A 22,643-nucleotide genomic window follows, 5' to 3' on the forward strand; every position below is an offset into this window, starting at 1 on the left:
GGGCCTGGTTATTTCGGTCCGGTTCGGGTCGGTCTTTTTCAGGTCAATTATTATGAAGTTATTCATAGATAATAATCAAGTTGCAACAAATAAACATTCAAGTCGGGTTATACTAAGTCAGGTCAATTTGGGTTTGGGTCTTGAGTTTGAGTTCATGTCGGGTTATTTCGGGCCGGGCCGGTCATTTGCCAGGTCTGATATTACTCATCAATCATTGTCCGCTCCTAAATACGGAGTACTTCCAAAGTCCCAACTCCCAATTGAAATTGAAATTACAATTACAGTTGAAGAAACTCAAAACACCAAAAATGGCGGCATCTCTACCATTAGAACTCATCACAGAGATCTTTACAAAACTCCCTGTTAAATCCCTTCATCGTTTCAAATGTGTCTCTAAAACATGGAATTCCATAATCACTTCCACAAAGTTCATCAAACAACATCTCCGTCAAACCCTAATCTTGAACACCAACTTCAACAACATTATCATCTCTAGCAACAACTCCATCTTCTCCTCCGCCATTTCCGCTGTCAAACTCCGCTTCGATATCATAAACCATCCTCTAAACAACCTCTTTCACCGTCCCGCTGTTGATATCATCGAAAGCGTGCACGGTCTCCTCCTCATTGCTGACTACCCTAAGCAAACTTTGTATTTATTCAACCCATCAAACAAAACGCAACGTTTTGTCCCTCCTGCTCCGTCTGGACCGTCTCGTAAACCGGGTTTTGGTTTTGGGCTTGTGGATGTGTTCGGGTTTGGGTATGATAGTGTTACGGATGATTATAAGGTTGTTAGGTTGGTTCAGTGGTTTGACTCGGGTTTGTGTAGGGAGACGTCTGTTTATAGTATGCGGAATGACTCTTGGGAGTCGGTTAATGATAAGACTGTCCCATATTCTCTTCAGCAGACCAATGCTGTTGCTGCTCAAGAGAAATTGTGTTTTGTCGTGAGTTCGAGGGATTCTAAGCCGGTGTTGAAATGTTTTGATCTTAGGACTAGTACGTTTTCACTTGTGAATCATCCCGAGTTGGATAGTTATGATTTTGGTAAGATGACGATGAGTTTGAGGAATTTGCGCGGGTGTTTGTGCTTGCTTATGAATTACCAAGAGCATAAGGTTGACCCGGCTAAGGCCATGGGTGACCCGTTATATAACCGTCAATTTTTATATGCGGATGTGTGGGAATTGAATGAGTCTAAGTGGGTTAAGTTGTTTAGGATTCGAAAGAATGAGATTCATAAGGATTGTATGTATCTTAGGCTTGTTACTTACTCGAAAGATATGAAGAGTGTGTTGGTTGAGGTTGATGGTATTTGGTTCGGTTGGTATGATTTGGTGAGTAATAGGATTGAGAGAGTTCCGGTTCAAGGGTTGCGAGTTGAGGATTCGCCTTATCTGGCTTCTACCTATGTGGAGAGCCTTGTTTCGGTTGAGAATAACAAGGTGGTGTCTAAGAAGGAAGGAACTAGGCCTAAGAAGACCATTGAGAAGTAATTAAAAGCTACTCCGTATATTTTTTGATATTATGTTTCCTTTTGTAGTTTCGTGTTTCTATGAATTGCAGGAGTCTTATGTGTGTGTATCAGTTTTGGTTGGCTTACTACTTTGGAATATGATAGAATAGAGCGAAAAAGTTAAAATCTTTATGCGTTATCATCATGGATCATTTGGAAACAGTCTCTACCTGCTTTTCACACAGGATTAATGCTACATATATTCGACCCCAGCCTCGCCCTAGGTAGGAGCATTGGCATTGAGGCACTGAGATAATATATTGTTTGCTGAATAATGTAGATCTTGTGTTACTAGAGTTTGCTGCTTAATTAGCTGTGTACTTGCAATAGCTTTGATCGATGCATTTCGTAATATTTACCTTGCATTTCTCCTGGTTATTACACTATATGGCTTGTTATTCGACATTTCTATGATCTTCGGAAGTCATTGCTAATTCACATCCATCCCCTAAATGTTGTCCTTTATTTCCTCAGGAACGATTTTCTGTCTTCAGGGTTCAAGCTTAAGCTTTGACAACTGAAGGAACTTGTGAACTATGTTAGGTAATCAGCAATATCCTCTTTTCCTCCCATCTTTTCAGTATTTCATGATGAAAAAACAAATTATGTCACTTAAGGGAGTATATAAGCGCATTGTCCCTCGTATTGTACCGACACTCGGCCTCCTCTGGGTGCTATGATTAGTTGAGACGTAGTATATTTGAGCTTAATATTCGTCAAAAATCTTGTCTTGTGAATCTTATCAACTTAGCCGAGTTTGAACTTCACAATCTTGTCTCGTAATCTGCAGGACTTTTGAGGTAACTACTCGGTTTCTAGGATTCGCGATCGATGGAGCTGGTAAGAACATCTTGCATACACTTATTAACGGGCGATCGCACTTGAGCTACGGTGGCCACATCGCGTGCTACACCAGTGTCGGTTTTATTTCGTCGCTTTTTTTTTTTTTTGAACTCTCGGTAGAGATTTGTTTTCTGATAAGTACTCTCTGTAGACTTAATTAGTACTCCATAACCTGTAATTCATTTAGCTTCATTGCCGAATGGCGCAGTACCATCTTGTTGGTAGACAATTAGACATATGAATTGACGGATATCTATGATTCTGGCTGTTTATTATGCTTGGAAGGAATATTTGTTTTGACAAAGACTAATTACCGCTTTTCGTAGTATTAAACCTGCTTATGCACCCTCTTTTGCATTGCATAATTAATTACCGCCACTAGTATGCTAATTTTAGTGCTCTGAATTTTTCAAAAGCATTTATAAATACAGAAACAAGCTTATTCAAAAGGTCAAGTTTAAATGCATGGATGCATAATTGGGTAGAAATGTAGAATCACCTATGGCATGCAACTACTAAACTGTAAGTGATATATTTGTCAGAATACACGAAATGAGGTCGATGCCAAAGGAGATTTGCTCGGTAATTCCACCCTCCAAACTTAGTTACACTTAAGTAATTATCCACAGTTTAAATGCAAATTTTAATTACATTGGTGCATGCACTCATGGGGTTAGTTACATTATCATTGGGTTAGGAATGTAAGTCTTTGTTTCTCGCAAAGATTATATATCGGCGGACATTGGTGCATGCACTCATGGGGTTAGTTACTTTCGGTGGACATAGTTAGTACTCCGTAACTAGTAATTCACTTAGCTGGATTGCCTAGTGGCGTAGTATGATCTTGATGGTAGACAATTAGACATATGCATCCATGGATCTCTGCTGCTTCTGGTTGTTTATTATGCTTGTGAAAGAATACTTGTTGTGACAACACTAATTACAAGTTTTCAGTAGGATTGACCGGCTTATTCACCCCCTTTTTTTGCTCTGCATAATCGATGTCAGCATGATGAGGTCAATCTCAAGTTATATGCTTTGAATAATTGATGTCAACATGGTGATGTCAATTCTAAGCTGTGTTATGTACAAAATTTCCAAGATCAATTGTTCTTGTTTAAGACCATTGTATGGTTGTGTGAAGCGATGATGGATTATCGTTGTCTGCCCACACGCACGACCCTTTTCAATGGCAATACAATCTTGTACTGTAATCGAATGCATAACTTACCCATTCAACCTTGGTCCTGAAGGTGTCAATGTACCACAAAATTGTTGTTACGTTGCCTCAAAATATACACACTTTTCACGCATGAGGTATCGACTTCAGAAATAGACTCTAAACAAGCACATTTTCTAGGACCTTAGCATGCACGCAACAAGTAGAGAATGTGCCATCAGTATATATGCACCAAAAAAAATGTGCCATCAGTATATCCTAATAAAGGGAAAAGTTCCTAGATTTTGTTCCATTTTTTTGTGAAAAAAGATTTTACTCACTTTTGTCCAACACTGTCTTGAGTAAATTGGTGTTGACTCAAATGTTGTGGAATATGGTTTTTGTAAGGATATGCTAGTGCTCTGGTTTTTTTTCCATTGCATATATAAATACACAAACAAGTTTATTTACAAAATCGTGGTTAAAAATGCATGGATGCATAACTGGGTAGAATCACCTTTGGCATGCAACTAATAAACTGTAAGTGATATATTTGTCACAATACAGAAAATGAGGTCTATGCCAAAGGAGATTTGCCCGGTAATTCCACCATGCAAAACTTAGTTACACTCTAATGGATTGGTCCTAATTTCCAATCTTCAAATGCAAGTTTTAGTTACATTGGTGCATGCACTTAAGGAGTTAGTGGCATTGCCATTTGTTTTTCTTGGTGGTGTAAATCGGTGTGCTCACCATCGAAAACGAGTTTATAATCTCCGTCTTTGCGGGTGCTCTCACGAGAAGGTAAACAGTTGTTCAAGAAGTTGCATTATCATTTGTTAGGAATATAAGTCTTTGCTTCTGCGTTATATGACTTGTTTTTACTGTTGTAAAATTTTCTTTTGTTTGTATATGAGACGGTCGTATTTTATAAGATCGGCTTAGAAGAATAGTAGTTTAACATGCTAGAAAATTAAAATCGGAAAGTTTCTAGTGTCTTTGTAAATTGTAATATGTATTTTTGGAATTTTGGATTTAACATGCTAGAATAGTAGTGTCTTTGTAAATTGTAATATGTTCATTCAGAACATATTGTATGAATTTTAGGTTATTGTCCGTTAAATTACCTTTGATTGTCTCAAGTGGCTTCCCAACATGAACAGGAAAGACATTGTTCCCGGTTAGAGTTTTCTGGTGTTTCGGTTAAGCCACTCGTAGTTTCTTGACTTCCCCATTTTCTCGCAGCCCTGGTATACGTCGTGCTCCATGCCGCGTCTACCATTGGTTACCGAAAAGTCGCTCTCATCCGTTTATAAAGTAGTGTTAATGTCCTAATTCAACGATACGTGTGCATTTGTTACCCACACCTCTCACATTTACTCCGCGGATTAGTGATGGTGCTCGTGGTGAGCACTTTCCTATAGTTATTGTAATCGGAAAGCTATCGTTTACTCATTCCATGTTTCCCCTAATTTTATTGCACAAATATAAAAACTCGGACAAACAATCCATTCATACAAGTGAAGCTTGTGGGACCTTAAAAGTACTTTATTAAACTGCAAAATATGTAAAAGTGGCATTTTTGTGTAGTTCTCTGCATAAATATAGGCATGAAAACTAAGAAAGAAAAAACGAGACGCTTGGATTTGAATTTAGAATTCATTTTTAAGAACACAACTTAAATTACAAGGTACAAATAAGGGCTTGTATTAACACGGTACACAGCGGGGTAGCTAGATGCCTAGATCCTGGTTTGTAGTATCTTTAATAGACAGGAACGCCCTTGCTCTCTTTGGTCCAGTTGTTCCATAATGTCCGGTAACTTAGTCTAAATAAACTTGTGTGGAAGACGATGAAGATGAAATATATGATTAGGATGATATTGGCAAGGGTCTGAGATACCACAGCAGATACTGCAGACCGGAATGGATGAATTTGGACAGTTTATTAACAGTCGCCATATCCTGTTCTCCCGCCATCGCAAAGTGACACATCACAGCTAGACTCGAGAGTCGAGACCATAAAGCCTATTGTGTCTGATATCATAAAAGTGATGAATGATTTCTTCTCAGTGAGCACTGCCATGTCTACATCATCATCCTCGGGAGTTTGATCAAGTCCTCCTGGTACTGTAAAACCAGCTGTGAAGGATACTGTTACTATCAGTGCTGCTACGACCAGCTGAGTCTCCCCCATTTTTTTTTGAGGTAATTCATTCTCTCTTCTTTCCTTTTTACTCCGCTTACGTTGTTGATTGTCTCTTCTCTTTCAACATCTTCCCCTTTTATCACCATTGTTTGTTCGCCTTCCCCTAGGGAGGGTCTTGCTCAGTTTCATGAATCGAGTCTACATATAAGGCAGATGAAATAATTATCAATAACATTATGTTGTGGTTAATTGGAAAGATTCATGAAGAGTGGTTTGGCCGCGAGGACCTCTGTGGGCTAGGAAGGCCTAAGCAGCAAGGAAAAGGGGAGTCTCACCTCCCTACTTGTGTTTTCTGTTGTTTCGAGTTAAGCCAGTGTAGTTTGTAGGCATTCCTATTTTAAAGAAGCCAGTTATACATCACGCTCCGTCTACCATCTGCAGCTACCAGCTGTTCAGTACCATTTACTAGTTGCTCATTTGGAGAAGAGGGTGAGAGTTGAATGTAGTTATCAGTCATTGTTTGCTTGTGTCAAGGACTCAAGCCTAAAGATGAAAGTCGGTCGTGCCGAGTGCCGGCCTACCGTGCCCTTAGGAGAAAAATGGCATGGCCGGGTAAAATGTGTGTTTCGTGACGTGCCGGTGAAATGGTGACGGCCCTGGCACTAGCATGACCCATGGCGTGTCGTATCATGCTTAGGCATGCCCAAACAATTCCCCTCCATTTTAGCCTTATTTCTTTTTTATTTTGGGCGTGCCAAAGCCTGTCGTGTCTAGGTGGGCAGTATTGTGCGTAACCTAGGCAATATCCTCTTTGGCCTAGGCACGGCCCATGGTGTGTCGTGCTGTGTTAGGCATTGCCTATCTTGCGTTGTGCTAAATTGGGTCATAGGTCGTGGTGGCCGAACGTCCCACATGTCTACTTCCATCTTTAGTCAAAGCGTTGTTTGACTCAAATCAAAGGGGTCTAGAATTGGGTTTCCTAGTCCTGTGGTTCTCTTTCCACGCCAGCTAAGCCACTCGAAAGCTTAGGATAACCGGTCTTATCTTCTCTCATTACGTACTAATTATTACACATTTTGAATTTTGCTTGCTTAATTGCTCAACTTAACCAATTTGTAATGTTTTAGTTCAGGTATCGTAGCCACATCCCACATTGTATAGACATTGAAAGTCTCGTGAAAATTTCCGTTTCTACATTCTTCAAAAAAAATATGGCAATCACGAGATTTTCTAATTCCTGTTTTTTCAAGTGATAATCAAACAATTTTAACGTAAATACTATGTTTTGGGAGGTTATAAATATGATAAGCACCTGCACTCATGACTCTATCAATTAATTTCAACCCCTATGGCAACCTACGAGGCCATGATTAGAAGTTAAAACCTCATTGCCAAGAGAAATCACAGCCCATGATCGGTTATTCTCAATGTAAGACGTTATTGCTACCTGGCAAAACTGATCAGACTCAAATTATTCGGCTTGAATAACCTGATTCGAGCTTTGTCCCTAAATAACGTCATAACAATACACCTGAAAATAATCTGAATCCGAAATAAATTGATCCAGCCCGCGTTCTTGCAAACCCCCAAAATTAAAATGACCCAACCCGACTCTGATTGACCCATTTTCAAGGTCTACCCTAAACCCTAATGACCCAACCCGACTCTGATCGATCATAAACCCTCGCAGTTCCAATTGAATAATTGAAATTCAAGCAATTGCAACAGTGAAAGAGAAACTCAAAACCCCCAAAAATGGCGGCATTTCTACCATTTGAACTCATCACTGAAATTCTCACAAAACTTCCTGTAAAATCCCTTCATCGTTTCAAATGTGTCTCAAAATCATGGAATTCCATAATTACTTCTTCAAAATTCATCAAACAACATCTTCATCAAACCCTAATCTCTAACACCAACACTAACACCCACATCATCATCTCTACAAACTCCATCGTCTCTTCCGCCATATCCACTGTCAAATTCCGCTTCCATATCGTAAACCATCCTCTAGATCACCTCCCTAACCGTTCCCCTGGTAACATAACCGGAAGCGTCCATGGTGTCTTCCTCCTTGTTGACTCCTCTACGAAAACTTTGTGTTTATTCAATCCGTCAAACAAAACGCAGCGTTTAGTCCCTCATTCTCCGTCTCGTAAACCAGCTTCTCCGTCTCCTAAACTAGCTTTTGTGTTTAAGCTTGTGGAGGTGTTCGGGTTTGGGTATGATGATAACACGGATGATTACAAGGTTGTTAGGTTGGCGCAGTGGGAATTGTTCGGGTATTTCGATAGGGAGGCGTCTGTTTATAGTATGCGGAATGACTCTTGGGAATCTGTTAATGATGAGACGGTTTCATATACTCTTCAGGAGACCAGTGCTATTGCTGTTGATTCGACATTGTGGTTTGTCATGATTTCGAATAATTCTGATTCCGTGTTGAAATGTTTTGATCTTAGGACTAATACGTTTTGGCTTGTCGATTTTCCCGAGTTGGATAGGGATAGTGGTAAGAATATATTTATGACTTTGAGAAGTTTGCGCGACTGTGTGTGCTTGCTTGTGAGTTACCGTAACAAAAACCGTGTGTTTTTACATGCGGATGTGTGGGAAATGAATGAGTCTAAGTGGGTTAAGCTGTTTAAGATTCGAAAGAATGAAATTCGTGAGCGTTGTATGTTTCTTAGGTTGGTTACTTACTCGAAAGATATGAAGAGTGTGTTGATTGAGGTTGATTGTGATTGGCACGGTTGGTATGATTTGGTGACTAAAAAGTTTAGGAGAGTTTCGGTTCAAGGACTGGAAGCTGTGGATGCGCCTTATGTGGCTTATCCCTATGTGGAGACCCTTGTTTCGGTTGAGAATAATAAGGTGGTGTCGAAGATGGAAGGAACTTGGCCTAAGAAGACCATTAAGAAGTAAAAACTATTTTTTACTGGCTTTTATGTTTCCGTTCGTAGTTTTGTGTTTCTATGAATTGCAGGAGTCTTATGTGTGTATGTTGTTGTGGTTCTAGTCATATTTGTAGATATAGACCCATTTTGGTGGTTATGTTTGTGTAGATCAAATAGTTGGCCTACTACACATTGTCCATGCATTTTAACATGTTTCGTCATGGCTCATTTGGAAAATGTCTCTACTTGCTTTTGACATTGGGTTAATGCTATATACATTACTTTTGTAGCTTCTTGACACGGCCATAGGCAGGAGGGTCGACAATGTGTAGTAGGCCAACTATTGTAGCTTCTCGACACGGTGGATCATTGATTACTTCTTAATTACCCTTACTCGGAGTAGAAATATATTGTTTGCTGAATGTAGATCTTGTGTTACTAGAGTTTGCTGCTGAATTGGCTGTGTAATTGTATCTATTTTGTAATTTAGTTACCTTGTGTTTCTCCTGGTTATTACACTATATGGCTTGTTAAACATTGCTATGATCTTGGAAGTCATCGCTTATGCATATTCATCCCCTAAATCTTGTCCTTTATTTCCTCAGGAACGATTTTCTGTCTTCGGGATTCAAACTTAAGCTGTGACAACTGAAGGAACTTGAGAACTATGTTAGGTAATCAGCAATATCCTCTTTTCCTCCATGTTTTATCAGTATTTCATGATGAGAAAACAAGTTATACTTGTCACTTACTGGAGTATATATAAGCATATTGTCTGTCATATTGTACCGACAGTTCTGGCCTCCGTTTATTTGCTGAAGAGACATTTTTATTGCCTAACTCTGAAAACACAGCGATAAAAAAGTTAAGATAGTAGAAACATCTTTGTATTTGCTCATGTTAAAAGTCTTGACAATGATGGCATTATTAGTTGGTTGAAGCAATATGAGATGCGAACTTAGTATTCGTCAAATGTCATGTGTTAATGTTATTTGGGGAAGCCATTGAGGTATTGGGATAATGTTACTTGCTAGGCTTCCTATCAAATGCTTGATTTGGCTAAAATCAGTTTCGAAACATTGGTGCTCTGCTGTGTCCTCTTTTGAGTTTGCCAATAGTCATTTTAAAACCCGTCTTTCAGGTCACCTTCCGTCTTCTCCAGTAGACTATCTATTCATTCAGGTAGCTGCTAAGTTCTATCTTCTTTCTGTTCAAGATAATAGTGTTGTTCTTGATTATTGCTTAGTTAAACTAGAACCCAATTTTGACAACCATGGCGAAGAAGGAAATGAGATTCAATTGGTAGGTTCATGTAATGGGTTAGTTTGTTTAGCTAATTCCTCTTTTTCTGCTGATTATTTCTATATATGGAACCCTGTAAGTTACGATTGGCGTAAATTTTCCGACCCCTGTTTTACTTCCTGTGATTGTATTGTGTCTTGGGGATTTGCCTACGTCTCCAACTCGGATGACTATAAGGTTGTGAAAATAGTTCAAGACTATGACCTGTTATAAATAAACGTGTCTGTCTTTTCTTTGGCTTCTCGAGAATGGAAACGAATCCATGATCATGGGCTTGACCCGAGTCTCTCTTTAACCAGAACCAACCCGGGTGTTTTGGTTACTCGAGAATGGAAACGAATCCATGATCAGTTGAAGATTATGTTATACCCCCATGATTTTGTTGAAGAATGGAGAATGTTGTTTTTTGTTGTAGTGTCAAAAATCGTGTGTTATCAACTTAACTGAGTTTGAAGTTTTGAACTTCACAATCTTTCCTATATGTCACTGAACTAAAACAAACTTACTGATTTTAGCCTCGGGTCGTTTGTAATCTGCAGGACTTATGAGGTAAATACTCTGTTTTCTAGGAGTCACGACTGATAGAGCTGGTAAGAACAGTGCTGCATACACTAATTAGCGGGCGATTGCACTTGGGCTATGTTGGCTACATCGTGTGCTACACCAGGTGTCAATTCTATTTCGTCGCTTTTTTTGGAAGAACTCTCGGTAGAGATCTGTTTTCAGATAAGTACTCTCTGTAGACGTAATTAGTACTCTGTAACTTGTAATACATTTAGCTGCATTACCTAATGGCGACTGGCGTAGTACTCATCTGAATCCATGGATCTCTGTAGGTTCTGCTTGTAATTCATTTAGCTGCATCACCTAATGGCTACATCGTGTAAAAGGGTGTCCATGTTATTGTTAGCTTTATTCAGGAGCCTGACCACCTCAACCTGTTTTAAAAACTCTTGAACAGCCTCGGTATGACCAAACCGGACAGTTAGGTGTAATGGGGTGTCCCGTTTGTCGTTCGTCTCCCATACCACTGAATCATTTACCATTTCATCCAGAACATATTGGATGAATTGTAGGTTTACATTGTCCATTAAATTACCTTTGACGGTCTCAAGTCGCTTCCCAACATGAACATGAAGGACGTTATTTCCGGTTGGAGTTTTCTGGTGTTTCCAGTTGAGCCATCGTAGTTTCTCGACTTTCCCCGTTTTTTGCAGCGATGTATACGTCATGCTCCATGCCGCGTCTACCATTCATAGTTACTGCTGCTACCAGCTGCTCATTACCATTTAATTGTGGTTCATTTCGGGAAGAGGGGGACGAGAGTTGAATTGAGTTATCAGCCATTATTATTTGTAGTTGCATACCTATGACATGTTTTCTTTCCCAGAATACCCTTTGGCAACTTCCGTCATAACGTCGTTACTCCGATGTGACTTTTTTTATCTAATAATACACTAACATTTCATCAAATCTAAATCCTTATTTTATCTAATAAAGTAACATTTAATACCTAAATAACAAAACACAAATAACATAATATGCTCAATTACTCATCTAATTACTCATAGGAGTAACGGCGTTGTGACTTATGACGGAAGTTTGTCAAAGGGTGTTTTAGGAAAGAAATAGCTAAATACAAGGGTACCATAAATAGAAACTTAAAATGAGGTATATTGTGTAATCTGCCCAGTTTGGAATAGCATAGGAAATTTCCGAAAAATAAATGATCTAAATTCCAAAAGGACCCAATCCAATCCATTCCATTCCAATTTGACCTAAATTATTACAAATTCGAAAGGCCGAAAGTGACCCGGCCGCCGGAACCAATCGGACTCGAACCCAACCCGATTGACATGTTTGTGAACAGTTTTGGCTTGCTTTACAATAGAAAAAAACCTTCGTAAGACCTCAAAGCATTCATCAATCACCGCCATTATTTGCATCATCAAGCGCCATTTTCAAGATGAATCATCAAGCATCATTGACAACATTAAAAGGTACTCCGTATGTGCTTATCAAACACAAATTGGGTGAATAATATTCCTTCTCAAACCCTAATCTGGATTTTTACGTATGCTCGGAATTATACGAATTGTTTAATTTACTGGGATAATCTGCGTTATTTTTTAATAATTACTTATTTGATTACATGTACTAATTGTTTTCTCAAGTCAATTTTGTTTATCTCAGTCATAATTTGAGGTTTAATTGAGTAGAATATCTTTCTAGTTGTTGCGTGATTTGTTTTCGGAGTATCGGAACAATTATTTATTTATTTTTTATTAAAATACTTTTTCGTAGATGGTAGAGAATAATAAAGTAAGGACCCGACCTATGCAACTCAACTCAAATAATTATTATTGCATACTGACCTGCACCCGAATTCACCCGACCTATACAACCCGACCCGATAAACCCATACTGATTACTGTTCTCTATCCCCGAATAACTTTATAATAACACACCTAGAAAGTAGAAATGGCCGAAAAAAACTCGACCGTCTTCTAAACCCGAAAACCAGAAATTTAGTTGACCCAAATCCTACTCGATTGACTCATTTGCAAGGTGCCCCGAAGTCCCAATTGAAATTGAAGTAAAACAGTGAAAGAAGAAACTCAAAACCCCCAAAAATGGCGGCATTTCTACCATTAGAACTCATCATAGAAATCCTCACAAAACTACCTGTTAAATCCCTTCATCGTTTCAAATGTGTCTCAAAAACATGGAATTCCCTAATTACTTCCTCAAAGTTCATCAAACAACATCTTCATCAAACCCTAATCTCTAACACCAACAACAAAATCATCATCATCTCTAACAACTCCATCCTCTCCTCCGCCATATCCACTGTCAAACTCCGCTTCGATATCGTAAACCATCCCTTAAATAACCTCCCTCACATTCCCCCCGTCGACATAGTCTGAAGCGTCCATGGTCTCCTCCTCATTGTTGACTCCTCTAATAAAACCGTGTGTTTATTCAACCCGTCAAACAAAACGCAACGTTTAGTCCCTCCTGCTCCGTCTCAGAAGCCGGCTCATGATATTGGGTTTAGGCTTGTGGAGGTGTTCGGGTTTGGGTATGATAGTGTTACCGATGATTACAAGGTTGTTAGGTTGGCTCAGTGGGAATTTTTCGGGTATTTAGATAGGGAGGCGTCTGTTTATAGTATGCGGAATGACTCTTGGGAATCGGTTAATGATGAGACGGTTTCATATACTCTTCAGGAGACCAGTGCTATTGCTGTTGATTCTACATTGTGGTTTGTCGTGATTTCGAGTAATTCTGATGTGTTGAAATGTTTTGATCTTAGGACTAATACGTTTTCGCTTGTCGATTTTCCCGAGTTTGATAGCGATAGTGGTAAGATGATGAGTTTGAGAAATTTACGCGGGTGTTTGTGCCTGGTTTTGAATTACCAGAAGCATAAGGTAGACCCAGCTAAGTTCATGGGCGACCCGTTGCAAAACCATCAGTTTTTATACGCGGATGTGTGGGAAATGAATGAGTCTAAGTGGGTTAAGCTGTTTAGGATTCGAAAGAATGAAATTCATAAGCATTGTAAGTATCTTAGGCTTGTTACTTACTCGAAAGATATGAAGAGTGTGTTGATTGAGGTTGATAGTATTTGGTACGGTTGGTATGATTTGGTGACTAAAAAGATTGAGAGAGTTCCGGTTCAAGGGTTGCGAGTTGAGGATTCACCTTATCTGGCTTCTACCTATGTGGAGAGCCTTGTTTCGGTTGTGAATAACAAGGTGGTGTCGGAGAAGGAAGGAAAAAAGGGAGGGGAAGAAAAAAACAAGGTGCCTAAGGAGATCATTAAGAAGTAAAATCTATATCTTCTGCTATTATGTTTCCTTTTGAAGTTTTGTTTCTATGAATTGCAGGAGTCTTGTGTGTGTATGTTGTTGTATTTGTGTAGATCAAATAGTTGGCCTACTACCTTGGAATGGAATATGATAGAATACGATAGGTTAAACTGTTTATGCTTCCGATATCATAGAGTACACATTGTCGATGCATTTTAACATGTTTCGTCATGGATCTTTTGAGAAAAGTCTCTTCTTAATTACGCTGAATGTAGATCTTGTGTTACTAGAGTTTGCTGCCGAATTGGCTGTGTAATCGTAGTAGCATCAGGGTTTTAAATAGCGGTATCGGTCGCGATCGCGGTCGCGGTAACGGAGTCGCGGAATCGTCCACGACTCGGCCGTCGCGCTCCGAATCGCAATTATCGCGGTGATATTTATTTTACAAGCTTTTGTAGATATTTCATCATCTATTGACTATTTCATATAAAGTTAAGATTAATTCTACTTAGGATAATTAATTTGATCAATGCTATACAATTTCTAAGAGCTTTCCATTAAAAAACTTGGCCAGTACAAGTTATAACTCGTTCATATCGGGTTCATCGCGGGCTGTATCGGGCCGAGTTGGCCGATACACGTTATAAATCGGTCGTCTCGGCCGATACTTTCTTCTTTTCAATTTACCCGATACATCTCGGGATATCTCGTATCGGCGGCCTCCGATACCGATACATCTCGGGCGATACGATACGTCTCGGCCGAGATTTAAAACCCTGAGTAGCATTGACCCATACATTTTATAATTCACATACCTTGCATTTCTCCTGGTTATTAGACATTGCTATGATCTTGTAAGTCCATGGTTATGACTTATGCACATTCATCCACCTTATTTTGTCCTTTCTTTGCTCAGGAACGATTTTCTGTCTTCGGGATTCAAGCTTAAGCTCTGACAACTGAATGAGCTTGAGAACTATGTTAGGTAATCTGCAATATCCTCTTTACCTCCATATTTTATCAGTATTTCATTATGAGAAAACAAATTATACTTATCACTTAATGGAGTACTAGCGCATTGTCCCCTGTATTGTACCAACAGCTCTGGCCTCTGCATACTGCAGATTAGCTGAGACACTATTAAGTTTGAGTGAAGTGTTCGCCAAAAATCATGTGTTGTTATCAACTTAAGTGAGTTTGAACTTCATAATCTTGCCTAAGGGTGTGTTTGGATTGAGGGATTTGGAGGAAAAGGGAGGGGAGGGAATTGGAAGGATGAGAAATGCATTGTTTGGTTAGCAAAACGTAGGTAGAGGGAATTGGAAGGATGAAAAATGCATTGTTTGGTTAGCAAAACGAAGGTAGAAGGATTTGGAGGGTAGGGAAAATGGATCCCTCCATTTCCCTCGTACAAGACAAATTATTTCCCCACCAACATAGGCTAGATTTGGAGGGAAAATCACCTCCTCCATTCTCCCTCCCTTTCCCTTCCCTTCTCCGCCCTCCCCTCCCTTTCTCTCCTTTTTTTTCCTATCCAAACAAGGCCTAAATGTCAATGTGTTAAAACAAATTTACTGATTTTAGCCTCGGGTCGTTTGCAATCTGCAGGACTTATGAGGTAACTACCCTGTTTTCTAGGAGTTACGGCTGATAGAGCTGGCGATTGCACTTGGGCTACGGTGGCTACATCGTGTGATGCACCAGGTGCCAATTCTAGTTTGTCGCTTTTTTTTTGGAAGAACTCTCGGTAGAGATTTGTTTTCTGATAACTAGTTTCTGTAGACGTAATTAGGACTCCGTAACTTGTATTCATTTAGCTGCATTCCCTAATGGTGTAGTACTCGTAGTACGATCTTGTTCGTAGACAGCTAGACATCTAAATCCGTAGATTTCTGTGGGTTCTGGTTGTTTATTATGCTTGTGAAAGAACACTTGTTATGACAGCACTAAATACATGTTTTCATTAGTATTAACCGGCTTATGCACCTTCAGTTTTGCTTTGCATAGTTGATGTCAACATTGTGTTTTGTACATACTTTCCAAGATTATTTTCCTGGTCTAAGACCGTTGTGTGGTACATCACAACTACAACAGCTATAAGCCTATAACTAAATGATATGTATGATATGCGATTTGATCGGATATTATACAATGAATGTTTTCAGTTTGTATTTTGAGATATTAGTGTGCCCCAGAAATAGAGCCTACTAGTCCTTAGAATCTTTTATGTAATCGAGTGCATAATTTACCCAATTCTACCTCGATCCTAAAGGTATGTTGCGCCCAGATTTAATTTCAAGGTTTTTTCCATGACATAGCGGCCTCAGAAATAGACTCTAAACAAGCACATTTTCTAAGACCTTAGCATACAAGAAGCAAGTAGAGAATGTGCCATCAGTATATCCTAATAAATGGAAAAGTTCCTAGATTTTGTTCCATTTTAAAAAAAAAAAAGGATTTTACTCACTTTTGTTCAACTATGTCTAGGGTAAATTGGTGTTGACTCAAATGTTGTGGAATATGTTTTTTGTAAGGATATGCTAATTTAGTACTCTGTTTTTTTTTTCGATTGCATGTATAAATACAGAAACAAGTTTATTCACAAAATCATGGTGAAATGCATGGATGCATAACTGGGTAGAATCACCTTTGGCATGCAACTAATCAACTGTAAGTGATATATTTGTCACAATACAAAAAATGAGATCTATGCCAAAGGAGATTTGCCCGGCAATTCCGCCATGCAAACTTATGTTACACACTAATTAATTGTTCCACACTTCAACTGCAAATTTTAGTTATATTTGTGCATGCACTCATGGGATAGTTGCTTTGTCAATTGTTTTTTCTTGGTGGTGTAAATCGGGGTGCTCACCGTTGTAAACGGCTGGTCAAGAAGTTGCATTATCATTTGTTAGGAATATGAGTCTTTGCTTCTGTATTATATGACTTGTTTTTATTGTCCATTTTATTGTTAGTTTTATTCAGGGGCCTGACCACCTCAACCTGTTTTAAAAACTCTTGGAACAGCATCGGTGTGACCAAACCGGACAGCTAGGTGTAATGTTGTATCTCCTTTGTCGTTATATCCAGAACATATTGGACAAATTGTAGGTTAACATTGTCTGTTAAATTACCTTTGATTGTCTTAATTGGCTTCCCAACATGAACATGGACATAGTTTCCGATTGGAGTTTTCTGGTCATCTGGTGTGTCAGTTAAGCCACCATAGTTTCTCGACTTTCCCGATTTCTGCAGCCAGGTATGCTCCATGCTGCGTCTACCATTCGTACTAGCTGGCGCCACCAGCTGTTCATTACCATTTGATTGTGGATCGTTTGAGAAGAGGAGGATGAGAGTTCAATTGAGCTATCTGGCATTGTTTGCCTGTGTGAGTTGTGTCACGGACTCACGGCCTTGTTTGGTGAATCTTGAGTGCTGAGATAATATTTTTGAAGGAACATCTTCGATTTTTTTTTGATTGCCTTCGTCTCTTCCCACTGTCCACACATACAAAGCTGCTCCTAGCCTATAAGGTTTGTTTCTTAGACTCTTATGTTTCTACTCCGTTCTAATTTTTTGCACCGGGTCACAAGCAAGGCTGCTACCAGTCTCCGAAGACTTGAACGACAGTTTTGTTGTACCTGGCTCGAAAGGTTGACCCGGGAACCAAAATTGTCTAAAATTGATTTGTTCTTAAATCCCAATTGACCCAATGACCTGAGATTTGCTGAAACCGTGTTGAGATAGTAATGACATATTGCCATATCGGCATCAGAAATAGACTTCAATGCACATTTTCTAGGACCTTACTATGCACGCAACATGTGGAGAATGTGCCATCAGTATATGTGCACCCCGAATAACCGTGTCCGTGCCGTAGTTAGCTTTATTTAGGAACCCAAACCCCTCAGCCCTTTCTAGAAACTGTAGAACAGCATCCGTATGCCAAAACCAGACAGCAAGGTGCAATAGGGTGTCTCCTTAGTCGTTCGTCTCCAATAACCCTGAATCATCCACAGTTTCATCCGTAACATATTGGATGAATTGTAGGCTTACACACTGTTACCTTTGATGTTTTGTTGTTGTCAAGTGGCTTCCCAACATGAACACAAAGGACATTATTTTCGATTGGTGTTTTCTGCTGTTTTCAGTTAAGCCGGCATAGTTTAGAGACATTCCCGTTTAATGCAGCCAGGTATACATCACGCTCCATGGCGCGTCTATGATCTGCGGCTACTAGCTGTTTAGTAGGAGTACCATTTAGTAGTTGGATTTCCTTGACCAAGTCCGGTTCTTCTGTTCACACAAGCTAAGCCACTCGAAAGCTTAGGATTACCGGTCTTATCCTCTCATTACGTACTAATTATCGCACCAGTAAATGGCAGAGCCTGCATTTGAAATTTGAGCAGGTAAGCTTCAGTTAAGTTCCTCTTCGTAAATTTCTACTGTTTTAGATCAGGTATAATATAACTAGAGTTGAGCCAATGTCGGATCACGTGAGATTGGAATCTACGCATTGTTGAGTAAGAAGTACTGTTATACTCCGTAACTAATAAGGTGCGACCAATTTGGTCAAGCGTTCGTCCTATGGTGCATACTGGATTGAGCTATACGGAATACTCGTTTTTTTGGATACGAACAAGTATTGACATTATTTTAATTTTTGTTTTCGGTTTTGTCCTTGTGTATTTGGGAATCTATTTGCTATATGATGCTTTCATTCATGGAAATGAGTTAATTTTATTTTTTTTCCAGCACCACCATTATTTTTAGGGATATTCTACATGGTACCCCTCAACTTTTCGACTTTCTACGTTGTACACCTACACTTTTTAAAACATACATGGTACCCCTAATTGTTGTCATTATCACTAAGTACACCCCTAAACTTTATTTTTCGTCAATTAAACTCAGTTTTAGGCATTAAGTGATGACTTGGACGCGTAACCAAGTTTGTTATTTATTATCTCATGACATATGGACTTTATTAGGCTCAATATCCATCTCGATGCTAATATTTATTGATATATATGGGCTAAAAAATTTTGACGCAAAATTTATTGATCCCATGCCAAATTATCACGTCCAAAGATGGATATTTGAGCCTAATAGAGTCCTTATGTCATGGGATGATAAATGGCAAGCTTGGTTACACGTCCAAGTAATCACGTAACGCCTAAAACTGAGTTTAATTGACGGAAAATAAAGTTTAGGGGTACACTTAGTCATAATGACAACAATTAGGGGTACCATGTATGTTTTGAAAAGTGTAGGGGTACCATGTAGAAAGCCAAAAAATTGAGGGGTACCATGTAGAATATCCCTTATTTTTATTTTCACAAAGAGTAAAATATAAGTGAATGCTCTAGATATGGTAAATGGGTTAACCGGGAAGTATGCGTGTTACTTCTGGTCTGGTCAAGTCACTTGGGGTCAAGTCAATTTCGGATGTGTGTACCGAATCTAAACGAGGGATAATGAAGAGTTTTGACAAAATTTGACATCTTGACGATTGATGATGGAATAGTGAAAACTTGTTTGAGCCGAAAATGAGACCACCACCGAGACAGACTTCAAATTCAAAATAACTGACCGACGTAAACTAATCCGATACTATGACACACCCGAACTGACCCAACCCAAATAAGACTGACCTGTAACCTGTTTACGCGGTCCTTAATTTACTAGTGACGCAGTTTTACACTCGTGTATTCACTAGTGAACCCTCAATTTCATTGTTGGAGTAGGATAGTTCCTACTTCCTCCCACTTAGAGGTACTATTGAAAACCTTGTTTTACGCAAAATCTTGTATAAATCCGCTTCGAGAGTTCGTGGATTTTAAAAGGTGTAAGGATCTTCTCTATTTTCTTTCTCTCCATTTTCTCTCTAGTACGGGGTAGGTTTTATTCCACATCCATTTTCTCTTTATTTTGATGCACAAATTTGAAGCCATTGAATGAAATTAAAATACGATCAGGCCCGTTAAAAAGAAATGGATCATGAGAGAATATTGGTCCTATAATTACTAAAGCTAGAGCTGGCAAATAATAACACGACACGAACCCGACACGAAATTGACGGGTTTGGGTTGAGGTTCAATAACCCATTTATGTAAGTGGGTCGACACGAACACGACACGATATTTAATTGGGTCGGGTTTAGGTTGAGCTCTCTAAACACGAAGCCGACACGAATGACTTGTTTAATATATTAATCCTAATTTTTTTTATCTTTCATCACATAAATATACTTAACCTTTCCAAATATTGACATGACACGAAAACACGACCCGAACCCGACACGATATTAGCGGGTTAGGGCTGAGACTTCACGACCCATTTATGTAAGTGGGTCGACACAAACACGTTACGAAATTTAAACGGGTCGGGTTTTGGTTTGAAGGGTTTGTGACCCGTTTACATGTAACACGAACACGAACTCGACGCGACCCGATCTGTTTGCCATGTCTAAGTCTAAAGCCCACCTAGAGATTAGAAATACAGTAGTTACCCGGTTACTTGTTAGTTGTTACTTGTAAACCAACCATTCTCATTCTCAAAACTGTTTGCAAGGTTTTTCACGAAACTTGAAAACACCAAAAAATGGCGGCAGCGGCATCTCATTCTCTACCATTAGAACTCATCACAGAAATCCTCACAAAACTCCCTGTTAAATCCCTTCATCGTTTCAAATGCGTCTCAAAATCATGGAACTCCCTAATATCTTCCTCAAAGTTCATCAAACTTCACCTCACCAAAACCCTAGTAAACTCTAACATCATCGTCACCAACAACAACTCCCTCCTCTCCTCCGCCATATCCGACATCAAACTCCGCTTCGATATCGTAACCCATCCCTTAAATAACCTCCCTCACCGTCCCCCTGTCGAACTAATCGAAAGCGTCCATGGTATTCTCCTTATTTCCGACTTCCCTAAAAAAACCGTGTTTTTATTCAACCCGTCAAACAAAACGCATCGTTTAATCCCTCCTGCTCCGTCTCGTGAACCGGCTTTTGCGTTTGGGCTTGTGGAGGTGTTCGGGTTTGGGTATGATAGTGTTACGGATGATTACAAGGTTGTTAGGTTGGTTCAGTGGTTTGACGAGGGTTCGGGTTTTTGTCGCGAGTCGTCTGTTTATAGTATGCGGAATGACTCTTGGAAGTCGGTTTACGATGAGACCGTCTTATATTCTCTTCAGCGAACCAATGCTATTGCTGTTGAATCGACATTGTGTTTTGTCGTGATTTCGAGGGATTCTATGCTGTTGTTGAAATGTTTCGATCTTAGGACTAATACGTTTTCGCTTGTCGATCATCCCGATTTAGATAGTTATGAATATGGTAAGATGACGATGAGTTTGAGAAATTTACGCGGGTGTTTATGCCTGGTTGTGAATTACCAAAAGCATAAGGTAGACCCGAGTAAGTTCATGGGCGACCCACTTTACAACCGTAAGTTTTTGTACGCGGATGTGTGGGAATTGAAAGACTGTAAGTGGGTTAAGCTGTTTAGGGTTCGAAAGAAGGAGATTGATAAGGATTGTATGTATCTTAGGCTTGTTACTTACTCGAAAGACGAGAAGAGTGTGTTGATTGAGGTTGATGGTGCTTGGTTTGGGTGGTATGATTTGGTGACTAGAAAGATTAAGAGAGTTTCGGTTCTAGGGCTTCGACTCGAGGATTCTCCTCATGTGGCTTTTACCTGTGTGGATAGCCTTGTTTCGGTTTCAAAGAAGAAAGGAGCTATTGCTAGGAAGAAGACTATTAAGAAGTAAAAGCTACTCATATTATGTTTCCTTTTGTGTTTTCTGATTTTCGATTACTCAATCATTTGTTTATCTTTTACAGTATATTCTTTGTGACAGCTATTTTAATCAATGTTAAACAAATGATTGGGACGGGTATTTATAGATATAGACGCATTTTGGCTGTTCAGTTTGCATAAATCAAATAATTAGCTTAGTACATTGTCGATGCATTTTAATACATTTAGTCACGAGTCATTTGGAAACCGTCTCTACTTGCTTTTAACATAGGGTTAATGCTACATACATTCGACCCCCAACACGCCATAGGCAGGAGCATTGAGGCTCTTCTTAAGACAGTGGACAGCTGATTACTTCTTATTACCCTTACTCTGAGAGTCGGAGTAGAAATATATCGTTTGCTGCTGAATCGGCTGTGTTATTACACTATATGGCTTGTTATTAGACATTGCTATGATCTTGGCCGTCCATGCCTCTGCATTCATTCGTCCCCTAAATCTTGTCCTTTATTTCGTCAGGGACGATTTTCTGTCTTCGGGATTCAAGTTTAAGCTGTGATAACTGAAGGAACTTAAGAACTATGAAAGGTAATTGGCAATATACTTTTTTCCTCCATACCTTGCTTAAATGTCATTGAATTAAAACAAACTAATTAGTTTAATCCCGTCGTATGTAATCTGCAGGACTTTTGAGGTAACTACTCTGTTTTCTAGGACTCGCGGCTGGTGAAGCTGTTAATTTTATCCCATCGCTTTTTTTGGAATAACTCTCCGTAGACATTTGTTAATCATCCATCTAGCAGCAATGCCTGCTGGTATAAGTATGATCTTGCTCGTAAACATGAATCAATTAATCTCTATGGTTTTTTTTGCTGTTTACTATGCTTGGAACTTGGAAGGAATAATTTGTTGTGATAGCACTAATTACCTGTTTTCAGTAGGATTAACAGGTTCACAAAAACTCCGGATAGACGGTCACTTAATAGCGTTATTGAAAGACCTCTCACATGATAAGGGTGGGGGATCCACTGAATTTATTTTATCCCTATTATGTCTCCCACTAGATTAGTGGGAGACGTTCTCCCTTTTTGCTTTGTTGTGTACAAGTGTACAACTAGTTACGTTTTTTTACTACTGTCGAAAAAAAAAAAAAAAATCCAAACATGGTTCAAAATCTCAGCCGAGATGTATCGT

At 39.3% G+C, this 22,643-nt stretch overlaps 3 protein-coding genes across 7 annotated transcripts; all 3 read left to right on the top strand.

Annotated features, from left to right (window-relative positions):
* The first annotated feature begins 244 nt into the window (after nucleotides 1–244).
* LOC141592852 (F-box protein CPR1-like) lies at nucleotides 245–22,414 on the top strand. Of its 3 annotated transcripts, none has more exons than XM_074413721.1 (3): nucleotides 245–1,495; nucleotides 1,994–2,062; nucleotides 22,134–22,391. In XM_074413721.1, the coding sequence occupies exons 1-2, from the start codon at nucleotides 309–311 to the stop codon at nucleotides 2,031–2,033; spliced, it is 1,227 nt and encodes a 408-aa protein (XP_074269822.1). In that variant the 5' UTR covers nucleotides 245–308; the 3' UTR covers nucleotides 2,034–2,062; nucleotides 22,134–22,391. The 3 variants fall into 3 exon arrangements, with proteins under 3 accessions (XP_074269822.1, XP_074269821.1, XP_074269823.1); XM_074413720.1 differs by lacking the exon at nucleotides 22,134–22,391 and adding an exon at nucleotides 2,310–2,712; XM_074413722.1 differs by lacking the exons at nucleotides 245–1,495; nucleotides 1,994–2,062 and adding exons at nucleotides 20,240–21,455; nucleotides 21,969–22,037 and having other exon boundaries at nucleotides 22,134–22,414.
* On the top strand, nucleotides 7,330–10,736 carry LOC141592853 (F-box protein CPR1-like). 3 transcript variants are annotated; one of them, XR_012521228.1, is made up of 4 exons: nucleotides 7,330–8,587; nucleotides 9,169–9,237; nucleotides 9,705–9,745; nucleotides 10,405–10,736. XR_012521228.1 is itself a non-coding variant. In XM_074413724.1 (3 exons), exons 1-2 carry the CDS (start codon nucleotides 7,425–7,427, stop codon nucleotides 9,206–9,208), a joined length of 1,203 nt encoding a protein of 400 aa, XP_074269825.1. In that variant the 5' UTR covers nucleotides 7,330–7,424; the 3' UTR covers nucleotides 9,209–9,237; nucleotides 10,405–10,736. The 3 variants fall into 3 exon arrangements, 2 of the variants coding, with proteins under 2 accessions (XP_074269825.1, XP_074269826.1); XM_074413724.1 differs by lacking the exon at nucleotides 9,705–9,745; XM_074413725.1 differs by lacking the exon at nucleotides 9,705–9,745 and having other exon boundaries at nucleotides 10,435–10,736.
* Nucleotides 12,794–15,653, top strand: LOC141592851 (F-box protein CPR1-like). The gene is made up of 3 exons (XM_074413719.1): nucleotides 12,794–13,697; nucleotides 14,597–14,665; nucleotides 15,289–15,653. Exons 1-2 carry the CDS (start codon nucleotides 13,039–13,041, stop codon nucleotides 14,634–14,636), a joined length of 699 nt encoding a protein of 232 aa, XP_074269820.1. The 5' UTR covers nucleotides 12,794–13,038; the 3' UTR covers nucleotides 14,637–14,665; nucleotides 15,289–15,653.
* Nucleotides 22,415–22,643: the final 229 nt, after the last annotated feature.

The sequence above is a fragment of the Silene latifolia genome, chromosome 7, assembly GCF_048544455.1.
Source record: "Silene latifolia isolate original U9 population chromosome 7, ASM4854445v1, whole genome shotgun sequence".
In the NCBI taxonomy this organism is placed as follows: Eukaryota; Viridiplantae; Streptophyta; class Magnoliopsida; order Caryophyllales; family Caryophyllaceae; genus Silene; species Silene latifolia.